The sequence below is a fragment of the Peromyscus eremicus genome, chromosome 15 (genome assembly GCF_949786415.1).
Source record: "Peromyscus eremicus chromosome 15, PerEre_H2_v1, whole genome shotgun sequence".
In the NCBI taxonomy this organism is placed as follows: Eukaryota; Metazoa; Chordata; class Mammalia; order Rodentia; family Cricetidae; genus Peromyscus; species Peromyscus eremicus.
The window spans coordinates 42,735,312-42,749,163 of record NC_081431.1 but is presented as its reverse complement, the minus strand read 5'-3'; the positions used below and the strand labels follow the sequence as shown (position 1 = coordinate 42,749,163).

The 13,852-nt window shown below is 45.8% G+C and overlaps 1 protein-coding gene across 2 annotated transcripts in view; it reads right to left on the bottom strand.

The window, feature by feature from the left end:
* Positions 1–403: 403 nt before the first annotated feature.
* Positions 404–13,852, bottom strand: part of C15H1orf21 (chromosome 15 C1orf21 homolog) — a 195,744-nt gene continuing 182,295 nt past the window's right edge. For both annotated transcript variants that reach the window (XM_059280164.1, XM_059280163.1), the window contains one exon: positions 404–603. In XM_059280164.1, coding sequence (XP_059136147.1) covers positions 565–603 — 39 coding nt within the window. In that variant the 3' untranslated portion in view covers positions 404–564. The remainder of the gene's footprint in view (positions 604–13,852) is intronic.

Sequence of the window (13,852 nt, the reverse complement as noted above, 5' to 3'; positions counted from 1 at the left end):
GAGCAGAGAAACAAGGCTCACCACGGCCACCATCCCATCTTCAAAGACCCACATTACCAGTGAGAAGCAAGGCTCAGGCCATCTCTGGACCACGTGGAAGAGATGGATAAGGAGGAAAGAGGGGAGGAGAAGCTTGACTTCAAAGCAGAACCAGGCTAGAAGTGAAGTCGGTATCAGAGTTCGTCACTACCTCATCTTATAGAAAACAGGCTGGAGAGCATCGGAAAACCAATAGGATCTTTAAGGTGAACTGCAGAATTTTGCTGCATACTTGGACACAAGAGAAGTGAAAAGTTGCAACAAGTTTTAACTAGCAGCAACAAAGAAAGTTCCAGAACAGTTTTTTTTTTTTGTATGTGTGTGTGTGTATGTGTGTTTGTGTTTAGCAATATTCCTCTGCAGGTTCATTAAGAAACACTGTAATTTAATGGGGCATACGATATGGAACGGTCTTCGTTTGCTATAGTGCTGTTCAGTGAAGAGAACCGACCTTTGCAAAGGTTTCAACTGGGGTGTAACCTATTTACACAGTAGTAGCTCCTGGTCTGAGAGGGAGAAGTGATGCTATGTGATGTCCTCTTCTTCAGAACAATAATCCCGACCCTGGGGAGAAAAAAGAAAAAGGACACATGAGTAAAAATCTCCAGCCAGGGCCTGAAACAGTTACTGGTGATCCATTTCTTCCAGCTTCAGTCTGCTTTGTAAAGGAGTCTAGCCTTCACCAGCAGACATGCGCTGGGTGATTTTTAAGTTCCACTTATCTCAAGGCATGATATTCCAAGCCTGTAAATAAGCTCTTTTAAAACGCTGGGAAGAATTTATGTCAACTTATATTACAGGTGTGCACGAGATGTTGCTTACATGAAGAAGTTACGGAGATGAAGCAGCCAGGAGTCTTCTCTCTCCTCAGGGAAATTCAACACTCACTTCCTGCTGTTTACATTCTACAGATCCAGCCCCACACTTGGAACTTAAAAATGTCAAGGAAGGAGGAAGTGTAATCAAGGGATGCCTGAGTTTTAACTCACTCAAAAATGGTTTAAAGGAAAAGCAAACAAGGGTTTTATGAACATGTGTGACAGATCTGGGGCTGTGCCTGGTCCTCACGAATGACTTACAAGGACAAGAGGTTTTGGATGTGCCTGCCAGCAAGCAGGTTCTTGGCAGGCTTAAGGACAGTCGGGGATGGCTGCTTTGGAGCATCTTTTATCCCCTCTCCACTATGAAGACACAGCTGGGACCAGGATTGGAGTCCTGTAGCTGACCTGGCTGGGTTGTCTTGATCAAAGGACATAGCTTTCCAAGGACAAGTCTCCACAAATAGCACAGGACAAAAGCACCTTCCTGTTTCATCACAATGTGGCGAAAGGTCAAGTTGGGTTATTCTGCTCGTACCCTTCACGTATTTTTCCTTTCAAATACCAACTAGATGCTTTATATTTGGGGACAGACACTCCTTTAAAAACAGAAATGTTGGCTCTATAACATTTAAAAATAAGAACCTCAAACGATGTAACTAAAAGTTGTATACGCCAATGGATGCTCCTACAGCTTATCTTACTTAGATAAGCCAGCCATTTCTCCCACACTATTTTCCTGTGAACTGTTTCCCAGGACATTTATTTCAGGCAAGTTCCACTGACATTTTGTTGCTTCTTTGATTTTTGTTTAGTCTACCTCATTTTTGTAGTTGAGGTGCGTGAAGTATTGGTAGCAAACAAGTCTTTGTTTACTGTGTATATACTCCTTTGATTTCAGGCTGAATTTTTAATAAGTCATAATGTATTATATGAAAAAACTAGCATTTTGGCTATTGAAGGTACTTTTCTAACCCCTCAGCCTACTGCTACTTCCAGCATGTTCAGTAAACTTAATTTCTTTCAAACAAATAAACCCAGAATTTTCTAAATAATTGGAATACATTCTTAAAAGCACCAATGCTTACATTTTTAATGTAACTCTTCCTGAAATATATAACACGCTTATATATTTCTTTGTTATGTATCTGCATATTGGGAATATTTCCCATTTCCCTAATGCTTAAGTGTCACTACAATGAATTATTAAACACATGTCTGGATGCCAATCCTGGCTGTATTTTTTTTTTTTTTTTACTGATTTTGGTACTTTGTTCAAGTTACCTCTTTGAGTCTCAGTTTTCTTATTGATGAAGTAAAAATAATCACAGTCATCTGGCATGGCTGTTCAAGATTGGTATTAATAGGGTCTAAATGGTGACTGATAAATTAATTTGTTCATGATGTGTACGTACATCAAAAACGAAACAAGCAAGCAAACAAACACACACTGCTCTGCAATGACGCCTTGGGATCTGTACAAGCCGGGACGGTCATCCATTCCTCGCCAAACAGCCCCAGACTGCTTGTTCTGTCACAGTGAGTCATTACATAGCCTGACTTAGTTTCTTCCATCATCAGATTGTAGGCCCATGTGCCTTGCAGTGTGGAAGTCCACAGTCCCCCGAGGTTTGATTCACTGGTGACATAAAACCTCTCCAGGACAGAGAAAATGGGTAGCCAATGCTCCCAAGGAGAATATGCAAGTAGCAGTCACTCCCACGACAGCCTTCCCTGTGACATGGCCCAGACTGACACCATCCCTAGCTCTGTCCCAGACCAGGCAGGATCCACTCTCAGCCATCAGCTGGAGAGTTGTAAAGGAGACCGCCGCTCCTGAGCACTGGGAGTTTATTCTCCAGCATGGGAAACAGGACACACACAAGTCTGGCAGCATGAGGTTACAATCATCAAGCGATGTTCTCCTCTGTGTGGCTTCAACTTGGGGAGGCTCAGACTGGATTTGCAGATGGATGCTGGGTACACAGCTGGGCAGGATAGGCTGGGGTCAGAGTTTTCACGGAGATTTTATTAGCATAGAAAAGTGGACCTGGATAAAATGGCAGGCTTTGGTTTCTTGGGCACAGCCACTTTCTCTATGCAGTAGGGCGTGATCAGGGTTATGTGCAGAAAAACACCTCACTCTGTCAGACAGTCGATAGAGGCAGCTGTTGGCACCTACATTCTGTTGTCATCATTATTATAAACATTGGGTTTGTTTAGGCTCCTGGCAGGGGCGAAAAGCCTCATTTGTGAATGAGGGCTGTGATCACAAGGTGAGACCTGACAGGAGCCAGAGAACTTCCCTCCCTCCTCAGCAGTACGTCCCAGGCAGATCTGAACCCCAATCCTTGTACACAGAATAAGTTCTACGGCAAAAACTAAAGTCCCTTCCCATCTTATGTCAAAGTAAGGGCTCCCATCTAAGCAAAGGTTCAGGTAGCTCAGGTGAGGTTGAGAGCGCCCCTCCACCATGAGGAAGCGATCACACACACACACACACACACACACACACACACACACACACACACACACGAGACACACATTAGAAACAAAACAGAAAACCTAAAGGACCATTTCAGGCCCTCCAGCTTTACTGCCAACACACAAAGGCCCTCTATCACACCCCTGAGGGGCAAAGCTGGATAAACCTTCTATCTAAACCAGATCCTGAAACTTGCATTTCCCAAGAATTTGTTCCCCTAAATTTTTCTAATTATTATGAGAAGGAGGAAAAAACCCACATGAGTTGCTCTGCAGACATCATTTCATTTATTATTCATATCAACCCTGCAGGGTAGGAGTTGAGCCTCGTGGCTTGTGAGCAAATCTCCGAGAAGCCCAAGATCCCCGAGCTAATCTCTGCCTTTCGTGGGAGGCCGTAGTGACTTGATAAGAAAATTCCAATCCCAGTCAGTTTCATTTTCCTTATCACCTGACAGCAGCTCAGAGAACCAAATACTTTGGGAACAAAGACTTCTGAGATCAGAACATACCGCAGCTAAGAGGTACCACACGGCATGCCGTCTAAGTGACCCAGAGACCTTCTGGAAGGGCTCCATTCCCCATATCCCATCAGAGTCTCCATTTGCACACTGGTCCTCCTGGGCAGGCCGGGGAACCAGCTTCTGCTAACAGGACTTCATGTCTCATTTAAATTGTTAAAGATCTTCTAAAAACAGAATCGTCAAACTTTCAGCTGTCAGGGAGACAGGAAGTGGGATTGAACAGGCTGGGAGACACACAGTAAGTCTCTTGGCCAAAGCATGCCCCTCCCCCCCATAAAGGGACCCACAGCGAGAGCCTCTGTGAAGACCTTTTATACAATTGTATGTTGGTCACACTTCCAGCCTTGCGCAAAGGATCCACCCAAAGGTTCCCAGGAGACCTCAGCACATAACAAGAACGGGAACGCCAAATGACGCTGACGAGGAAGGATTATTTCAAAGAGTCATAGGGCTATTTTGGTACAGATTCAAATGACAGGAAAAGCTGGGTCTGGTGGCACAAACCTGTCATTTTTAGCCATTTGGGAGGCTGAGGCTGGAGGTTTTCAAGTTCAAAGCCAGCCTGGGCAACTTAACAAAACCCTGGACCCAAACAAACAATAACAAAGGGGGGTACAGCTTAGGGATAAAGTGTCTCCTCAGTGTGGGCCAGACCATTCACCCAAACCCAAAACCAAACAAACAGTACATATGTTGGAACAGTGCAGCGAAGTCCTGCCTTCCTGCAGCCCCCAGAGAAGGTATGCTCTTGGCTTCGGGACCCAGGGCATGTCTCTGCAGTCTGATGGCAACCTTGGTTCCGTTTCCTGAGTCTAACCTGTTTCTATATACTTCAAGTCTCCTTTAATTCCAAATCAATTTCCTCCTCCTCTTCCTCTTCCTCTTCTTCCTTTTCCCTCCTTCCCTTTCTTCTTCTTCCTCTTCTTCTTTCTTCTTCTCCTGCTCCTCCGCTTTTGTTTTTGTTTTTTTGAGACAGGGTTTCTCTGTGTAGTTTTGGACCTTGTCCTGGATCTCACTCTGTAGCCCAGGCTGGCCTCGAACTCACAGAGATCCGCCTGCCTCTGCCTCCCGAGCGCTGGGATTAAAGGCGTGCGCCATCACCACCCAGCTCCCCCCTCCCTTTTAAGAAACATCCAAACCGGATGGTGGTGGCGCATGCCTTTAATCCCAATGCTTAGGTGGCAGAGGTAGGCAGATCTCTGTGAGTTTGAGGCTAGCCTGGTCTACAGAGGGAGTTCCAGGACAGCCAGGGCTACATAGAGAAACCCTGTCTCAGGAAAAAAAAAAAAAAAAAAAAAGCTATATTCATGTACTGCCTACCACTAGACAGACAGACAACTCCAGCAATGCCATGTATCTATCCTCTGTGCCTGAAACAGTCATTTATTCCATACACTCAGTACTTTCTTCCTTCATACTTCTTCTCTAGCATTCCCTGCCTGGCTCCTTAAGTCTGTGTGACCTGGGTCTGATGTGATGTCTTCCGGTCACTCTGTGCCCAGATGCTCCCAGGAGAACTCGTCTCTTCTGTCCTCCAACAGGCTGTACAGTGATTCTGTCTACAGTGTTGGCCTCCCTGACATGAGAAGACAGGCAATGGTCATCTCTGTCCCCTGGTGTCTAATGGAGCCCTGTGTGTCACATCACTTGTGAACACCCCGCCTGGAGAGGAGGCTGGTGAGTGTCAACGATCAGAAAGTGCCCTGGCATCCTGACGGGAGAAGGAAGCTGTCAACCTATTTCAGATCCCACTGGAGGAAGCCTCGCCCCCTTTAACAATGAAACGGCATCAGCTGTAGCTCCAGCATGAGTACAGGTCAGGCCGGCTTGTGTTGCTAGAACAGTATGGAAACGAAGAAAGGGTCGGGGGTGATGAAGGAGGAGGTTAGAAGTTGATACCAGAACCCCACTGTTCACTAGTCACCAGTTTTATTTATTTAAGTAATTTCTTCGTAAAGCATATATGGAATCATGCCCAGCTGGTCTGTTTTCTTCGTCAGTCCTGAGGCAGAATCTACAGTTTCACGCACGCTGGGCACGTGCTCTGCCCCAGCCACACACTCAGGTTTGAATGACTGTTACCCTTCTGTAACAGCCTCTCCCGGGCACCGTGGGACTGCACTGCTTTCTGAGTGGCAAGGAGCATTTTAATGAATACAGTGTGATTGCCCCCTCTGAATGTCTGTACATCCACTCAATGGGAATGTCCCTTCCCTGCCCGCTTGGTCACAAACTGTTCCTTCTAGGTATGGCCATTCCTGAGGCAATGGCATCCAAGTCTCTGTGGAATGTGGACATTCAGCCTTGAACCAGGAGCACGGGGCAGGAGGACCACGCTCTCCAGCTTGGGCACCTAAGAACCACTAACTACCCAGAATGGGGAGGGGAGGGGACCTGACAACTTCCTGCAGGGCTATGGGCTGGAAGCAGATGCCTTCCTCAGGGCTGAAAATGTCCACTTCAGTCACACAGCACTTTCGGCTCTGTTTTTGTTTTTAGGCCAGTGACAGCTTACAACAACAGTTTTCAATGCCGAAGAAATGCTGAGGAAAAGGAAAAATAATTAGCTGCCCTGTTAAAGTCTCCTCCCCCAGCTTATTTCATTAGAAAAATCAATGGAGGCATTAATGGCTGTCTCTGTCTCTAATGAGCTTTATTCTAATTAGACTCACACATTATCATTTCAGTTGGGAAAAGGCCTGGCTGGTGAGGAGCGGCAGAGCGCGGCAGGCAGCCTCTGAGTGCTCGGTGACCGTGTTCAGGAAGGGTCACCATGATAACGTAAGTGATGACAATCCTGGTGTATAGCACTTTCCATTTTCAAGGCACAACACAAATTAAGTACCTCCCGCCCCCTTCATGGTATCCACACCACCATCCACCACCATCAAGGACCGCTCAGGAGCTTGAAAGCTCCCATTTCCCAAGCTTAGTCTGACACTGGTCCATGCAACACTTCAGTGATGCCCTTCCCACAAGGAACAGCCACGAGAAGGCAGGGATAAAGAACCTGGGATGTCCACGTTCTCCAGGCCATACTGAACCCATGATCTTTTGGCAGGGCCAGTGAGTAGATAGCTGACGCTCTGTTCCATCTGGCCCCTGCTGCAGCTTCTCAAGTACAGCTAAGTCCCCTTAAAACATCCGTGAGGCCGGTGGTCATGGTGGTGTGTCAATTATCCCAGCACTCAGGAGGCAGAGGCCAGCCTGGGCTACACAGTGTGGCACTGTTTTTAAACAGCATCAACCACAACCCCCCTAAAACTATCTGTGGCTACCAAAAATTGAATTTCAGGTAATATGTCAAATACTGCAAAATCTTCTTTTGTCCCTCCATCACGTAAAGACCATCCTCATCTTGTGGGCCAGATGTGGCCTGGGGGCTGTAATTTGTCTGCTCCAGCCCCAGAAAGCACACCAATGATCCGACCCCACACCGAGAGGCCAACACTGCGTTGCTCAAGGGTTTTGCTCTTTCCCTAAGGATCAGACACCAGAGCTGATTTCTCCTCCAAGAGCTTTACCATTTCTTCTGGGATGAGCTGAGTTCTGCAAGACGCCCACTTGGAAAACATCTTCAAGATGGCAACTTATAAAACATGGCTCACAATCCACCAGGGAGAAGATGGCAGCAGCAATCAGAATTAAATTTAACAATTCACTTAGAACCTCATCTCCCGGTTACATCTGAATTTTCAAGTTTCATCTGTGTCTTCCTCCATCTGTATGTCATTCTCTCAGGGTTTCTATCTTGTGACAGGCATGACTTTTTATGTCACTCCCCCACACCCCAACTGGACATTACCTTTCTTAAAATTTCCCTGTTGTGATTATTTGTGTGTGACGATAAACAGATGTGCCATAAGTTTTTGTGGAAGATTTCCAGGCTACCTGGACGGACTTAATTCTAAGGGAGCCGTAGAGTCTTGTCAGACAGTTTCTCAGCCCAAGCCAGGAATCTAGAGCAACCGACTTGGCACATGGGGCTTTGTAGGTCGCCCTGAAGTTCATTCTCTTTTGTACAACTGGCAGATCTAGATTTGAATGTGTTTGCCCCTTGACAGAGATGCGATTCCAAATTCTCTATAATTTATAACCTTTATAACCTGTTGGGATGTCGTTTTTTTCCTAGAATTGATAGTGAGGATGGATGCTTGGGAAGACAATCACATCCCTTTTTTTCCTTACAGCTATCACCAGCAAGAGTCCTGGGACCATCAGCTGCTTGTTGGCTTACGGATACCTCCCCTCTTCTCCCAAGGCCACGCAGGCTCTCTGGATGATGACTGGCCTAGGTCGTCACAGTGGAGAAGTGGAGGCAGTTGCTTACCACTCACACTGCTCCCCAGGCTAGGCCCACCGAGGATGGTCAGTTTTTAACACGGCAGTTCTCCTTCCTCCCATCAAGGGGTGTGTCACTGCTGGCTGGATTAGGAGGCTCAGCTTCCCTTCCGTTCTCTTGGCTTTCAAAACAGGAAGCACAGGGGACATTATGAACCGTGAAAAGTAGACTATGAGCTAACCAAGTAGGAAGTGGAGAGGCCTCTTGAATTCTGGGTTAGGAGAACTCTTCCATTCGGCTTCCTTTTCTTCCAGGGCATGGCTAAGGTGGCCAACGTGCCCACATTATAGAAAAGAAGAGGTGCAGGGTCCCCTGTATTTCACTGTATGGCCGCTGGCTAGCTTCACTCAACAGATTTCCTAAGGATATGCATGTCGGGAGGATGGCAACCCAGTGGATTTCAGACAAACCCTAAGAGGCTGAGCTGGCAGAATCAATTGTGTATGTGGAGACTGTTTGTTTCAATGGGTTATGAATGCTGATTAAATTAAGAGTGGGCAGACATCTGATCAACCGGCCAACAACAACAGGATTTCATAGAGTCCAGGTAATTCAGTTTTATCTATGATTATGACTATAGGAGGCCTTGGGAATATGAGTTTCAACTGAAATCTAAAATAGGAATGTTTCAGGTGACCTCGTGCATGGCCCACTGACTGGATGTTAATGTTCCCTGGAAAGTTCCTTCCAGACAGCTGCACATACTGGGTGCAGTGGAAGATGTGAGCAAGGCCAGTGACCACTGCATCACCTGCTTTTTTTCCACTTGACATCTTGTCATAAATACATCCCTCTTTTCAGGGACTTCTCTTGACTTTGAGAAATGTAAGTTTCAGAACAGTAGAAAGAATGGAGAGAGCACTGTATAGCTACCATACCACTCAGACGCAAGAACTCCTCATGTTTTGTATCATGTTTCTATCTTTCACCCTCCTGCCTAGGAAACGAAATCACAATGGCCACAGGCTTGGTATTCATCCTCTCAGCTTTTTTTTTCTCTTTCTGATGCTGCAACTTGCACTCGGGCACAGGTATGTACTCAACCACTGAGCTATAGTCCCACATCAAGCATACTATAGAGACTTTCGTATTCCTACCATATTGACAATGTGCTAGTTATACTATATCAAATAACTTATGTGTGTCTGAACATTTAAGTACGTAGCATATAAATACTTACTACTTATAAATACTTCATAAAGAAAATCCCATACTAATGTGAATGCATGCACATGCATTTATCACATGCCTGTCAATACCTGACAGATGACTGTTATCTGGTATCTATTTGTTGAATGTAAGCATAAAAATATATCATAGTAATTTTTTTTTACAATATACTTTATACAATTCCTGTATCATTTAATAATATTTGAAGACTATAACCATGCCATCTACGTATCTGGTTCATTTCTTTTGACTGCTGTGTAATCCTGGGATACAGAAGATTTAACTTCTTCCCCGGAGGCTGCATGCCCAGTTCTTTCCAGCTTCTTAAATTTCCACTTTTGCTATTTAACACAGAATACTAGAGTGAACTTTATTGTATTATGTAAGAGAATTTCAAGGGTATATACCTAGTAATGCACAAGCTTTTAATAGTTTGAATTACACATATTTCCTATTACGTGTGTGCACATTATATAATTTGTCAACAAACCTTTTGGTGTTTTAAATCTTACAAATATATTCCAAACTAGTTCTGGATCTGTGTCTGGGAGTCACTCAGCTTATTAGTAAGGTGGATGCTGAAGGATGTTTCCCTGCTCCTTGTGCCTGTCATCACTCACTGGTACCCAGAGAGGAGGCAGCTGTGACTGCCCAACTCCAAACTTCCAAAAATCAAGATGGAAAACACGAGTGTGTAAAGCATTATAAAGTAGACCTGAAGTGAGAGCAGTCCAGAAGAGGCAGATTCCTCTAGACAGAGCAGACTGCGTCTCGATACACTAGGTTTTCCCAGGACTAACAAGAGGCCCCAGACTAAATACTTAAGGATCATGGGAGTACAGGATGCCTCACAATTCTCCTCTGACTGACGGACACTGGCCAGCTTCACTCTTTGCCGTAGAGGAAGACGAAGTGGGAGGGCTAGGGTAAGACATTCTCCACAGTTCCTTACACAGTTATGGCTCTGGATTAGAATCGTCCAAAAGAAAGCAAGCTCTCTATTCTAATGCTTCACTTTGTACCTCCCTTGGTGCTGGTCCCTTCTGGTCCAGGGAACCGAGTCATGATGCTTACCCTGGAAGTGAGGCTTATTAAAGGAATCAGAGAAGCCAGCCTGAGTGTCTCTTTGACGTTGACAGAGGCTGCTTTCCTCACCTTTTTTTTTTTTTTTTGTCGCTATTATTGTTACAAGCATTCTGGGGGTGGTATTAGTGCACATGTTTAAAAGTCTCATAAAAGCAAGTTGCAAAAAACCTACAGGAGTTAAAAGAAGCCTCAATCAGAAAAATGTCGATGAGGATTCAGATGTACCCTGCCACTGACTGGCACATTCTGCAGTCACAGTAGCCCTATACGTTTTCCCAGGACTCTTAACTCCAGGCAAGGTTATGCCACAGAGCAAAATGGCCAGTGTGCTGGAGATGGCCTATTCTAATATTTTCTCTCCAAGGAGAGATGCTCGCCACAGGAAGGATTGCCTTAGGCAAGATTTGAGCTCAATTCTTCATTTTCAGTTTCTACCACAGACCTCTTAAATGTTCGGTGACGTTGCCGGGCGGTGGTGGCGCACGCCTTTAATCCCAGCACTCGGGAGGCAGAGGCAGGCGGATCTCTGTGAGTTCGAGGCCAGCCTGGACTACCAAGTGAGTTCCAGGAAAGGCGCAAAACTACACAGAGAAACCCTGTCTCGAAAAACCGAAAAAAAGAAAAAAAAAATGTTCGGTGACACACGCGCACAACTTCAAAAGAAAACCCGCAGAACACGGGAAATCTATGCCCCAGCCATAGCTCTGTGTATATAGTTTCTTGACTTTCCCAAGTTAGTATTATTATACAAATCTCATCTGTGTGGAAAAGAAGGATCAGAGAGTTTAAGTGATTAGCCTGAGTCACATTAGCCGGAGCCAGTTCCTAGATGTGGCTCAGGTTTGAAGCTTTCTCTTGGGTCATGGTCCTCCTTCCTTAGACCCAGTGGGCTGTGCTCCCTGGCAGTGGACCTGCTGTGTGCTCTCACGCTGCTCCACACTGTTAGAAGGATCTCCTACCCGGACTGGTCAGGGGCATCTTCCCAACCATGTCTGCACCTCTGACAGCCTTCTGCCTGTTGCAGCCCCGTGGTCTATCTGTACAGCTCACTAATCCAGCAGGTGGCCCATGTCTTACAGTACCTTCTAGGGAAACAAAGACAAGGGAGACCCAGTTTTTAAGCTTAGAGATCTGCTTATTGCTTCCAACATTTTTTTTACTTTTTTAATTCCAGTACTGGCATTGACCCCCGGGCTTGGAAAATGCTAGGCCAAGTGCTCTACCCCTGGGCTACATTTCTAGCCCCATTTTTCTCTCTTATTTTGAGACAGGGTCTCACTGAATTTCCCAGGATGGCTCTCACCTCATGCTGTATAGTCCACACTGGCCTTGAAATTAACAACCCTGTTCAGACTTCTGAGCAGCTGAGATTTTTTGGTGTGTGCTACCACACCTTGCTAGGTATTCTTAAGTAATAGAGCCAAGTAGCTGCCAAGCTTGACACTCTATCCCAGAGCACTTACTGTGAGGTGACAGTAATGCTCGTAGATGCCAGTTTCAAACAGTAGAAGGGCTGCTGGGGGGAAGCAGACAGGCAGCGGAAGAACCATGGAGGGTAGGAAGGCAACGGGACCACGACCAACCTGTACAAGCATCTGCGGCTCCGAGTGCTACTTTGGGGCCCCCTGCCTGGTCTAGTGGCAAGATGAAGCTGTTTACTGAGGGCTTAACTGCTCTGAGACCACAGGGCTGTCGGCCATAGGTTCCTCATAGCAACAGCATGGCTTTCCTTTTATTCATCACGCCATTGCTTCAGAACCCAAATGCCTCTCCTGCTACTCCCTAAGGAACCTGGCTGGCAGCACCTAAGAATTCTGTGAGATTCCAACCCTGCACAGAAAAGAGAGCAGATGCTTAAGGCCTTGAAGTTTTTTCAGTCCCATTCATTCCCCTTGACTGTCCCCTTGAAGTCCCATTCATTCCCCTTGAGTCTCCCCCTGAAGTCCCATTCATTCCCCTTGAGTCTCCCCCTGAAGTCCCATTCATTCCCCTTGAGTCTCCTCTTGAAGTCCCATTCATTCCCCTTGAGTCTCCCCTTGAAGTCCCATTCATTCCCCTTGATTGTATAAACAGTTCCTACCAGCCAGAGGGGAATGCTGGGATTCTTAAAGGCCAGAGTGTGTTCACACTTCACGAGTGGTTTCTATACCAGGGTCACTGTCACAACGATTATTAAGTCATCTGCATAAAGCTATGCAGCAGGAATAAAAACAAGACAGGCCTGAGTCATCTCCTTGCCTCTTGTAATCACAGCTTTCATTTGGCTATGGCCGTGGGAGAGAGGGATGGCAAGGCAAGGCGGTGAAGGGAGGGATGCAAAGGATGCATCTCTGCAGTTTTAGGACATGTTCACCATGGAGCAAGAAACTGCTCTATGTGTGTGTGTGTATCTGTGTGTGTATGTGCTCATGCATGCACACATGTGTGAATACGAGCAAGATACAATGATATGTCTATGTGTGAGTTTGTAATGTCATAACGAAGCCCATATTTTGAAGACTAACTATAAAAATAATTTAAAAGGGAGTGAAGACAAACCCTCAAACCAACCTTTCCACCCTTGGGAGGTGGGTGTGACAAAACATGGAAGAAATGAGGCTGAGGACTAAGCTAAGGGAAGGGAGGGTTTTAAAACTGAAGCTTGCACGTGCTGAATCAACTCTTTGAACTGTATGGGGAGGGGAGCACTAGTCAGTTCTTAGAAGGCCGTGCTCCTAACAGAGTATGAAGGTCAGCTGTGGTCCTGCTGAACCACTCAGGGTGAGAGCAGTTCAGACACTCCACAGGGAGTTTTCTATACAGATAAATTGGCAGGCCTAGCTCTACCACAAAACACTGGTGTATTTTTACATCTGTTTTGAGGGGCCGAGAGTGGAAGTTTTTGTTTGGTATCCAGAGGGTAGGATAAGGAGGTGAATTTCAACCCATGCCCTACACAATCTAGGAAATGCAATAGATGAGCCAAGGGATGAGAGGCGCTCCCTCCACAGGGCTGGCTTTGTGAAATTTAGGAAGAGAAAAGGAATTCCTGGACATTTCTGAGAGAGACAAACTCTCAAAACTCAGCATGACTCTTAGCACAAAGCTCCAGGTGAAAGCGTATTGAATACACTCTAAAAAATCCTTAAAGATGATTGGAGCTGGCTTATAGTTGTCTCCATGCTTGCACTGGCCACAGAGATACTTAGCAATGTTCTAAAAACCCAGGAAAATTACACGGAAGGATCCAGCTTCAATTTTGGCTTCATAAATGATAGCAAGGATTGCACCGAGCCAAACACATATACTAAGAAGGAGCATTTTGGGTTTTGGATGCTTAATGCTTCAATAGTACCTAGAACAGCATACACAGAAGGATGGATTTCAGAGAGGCGAGGAGGAACAGAAAG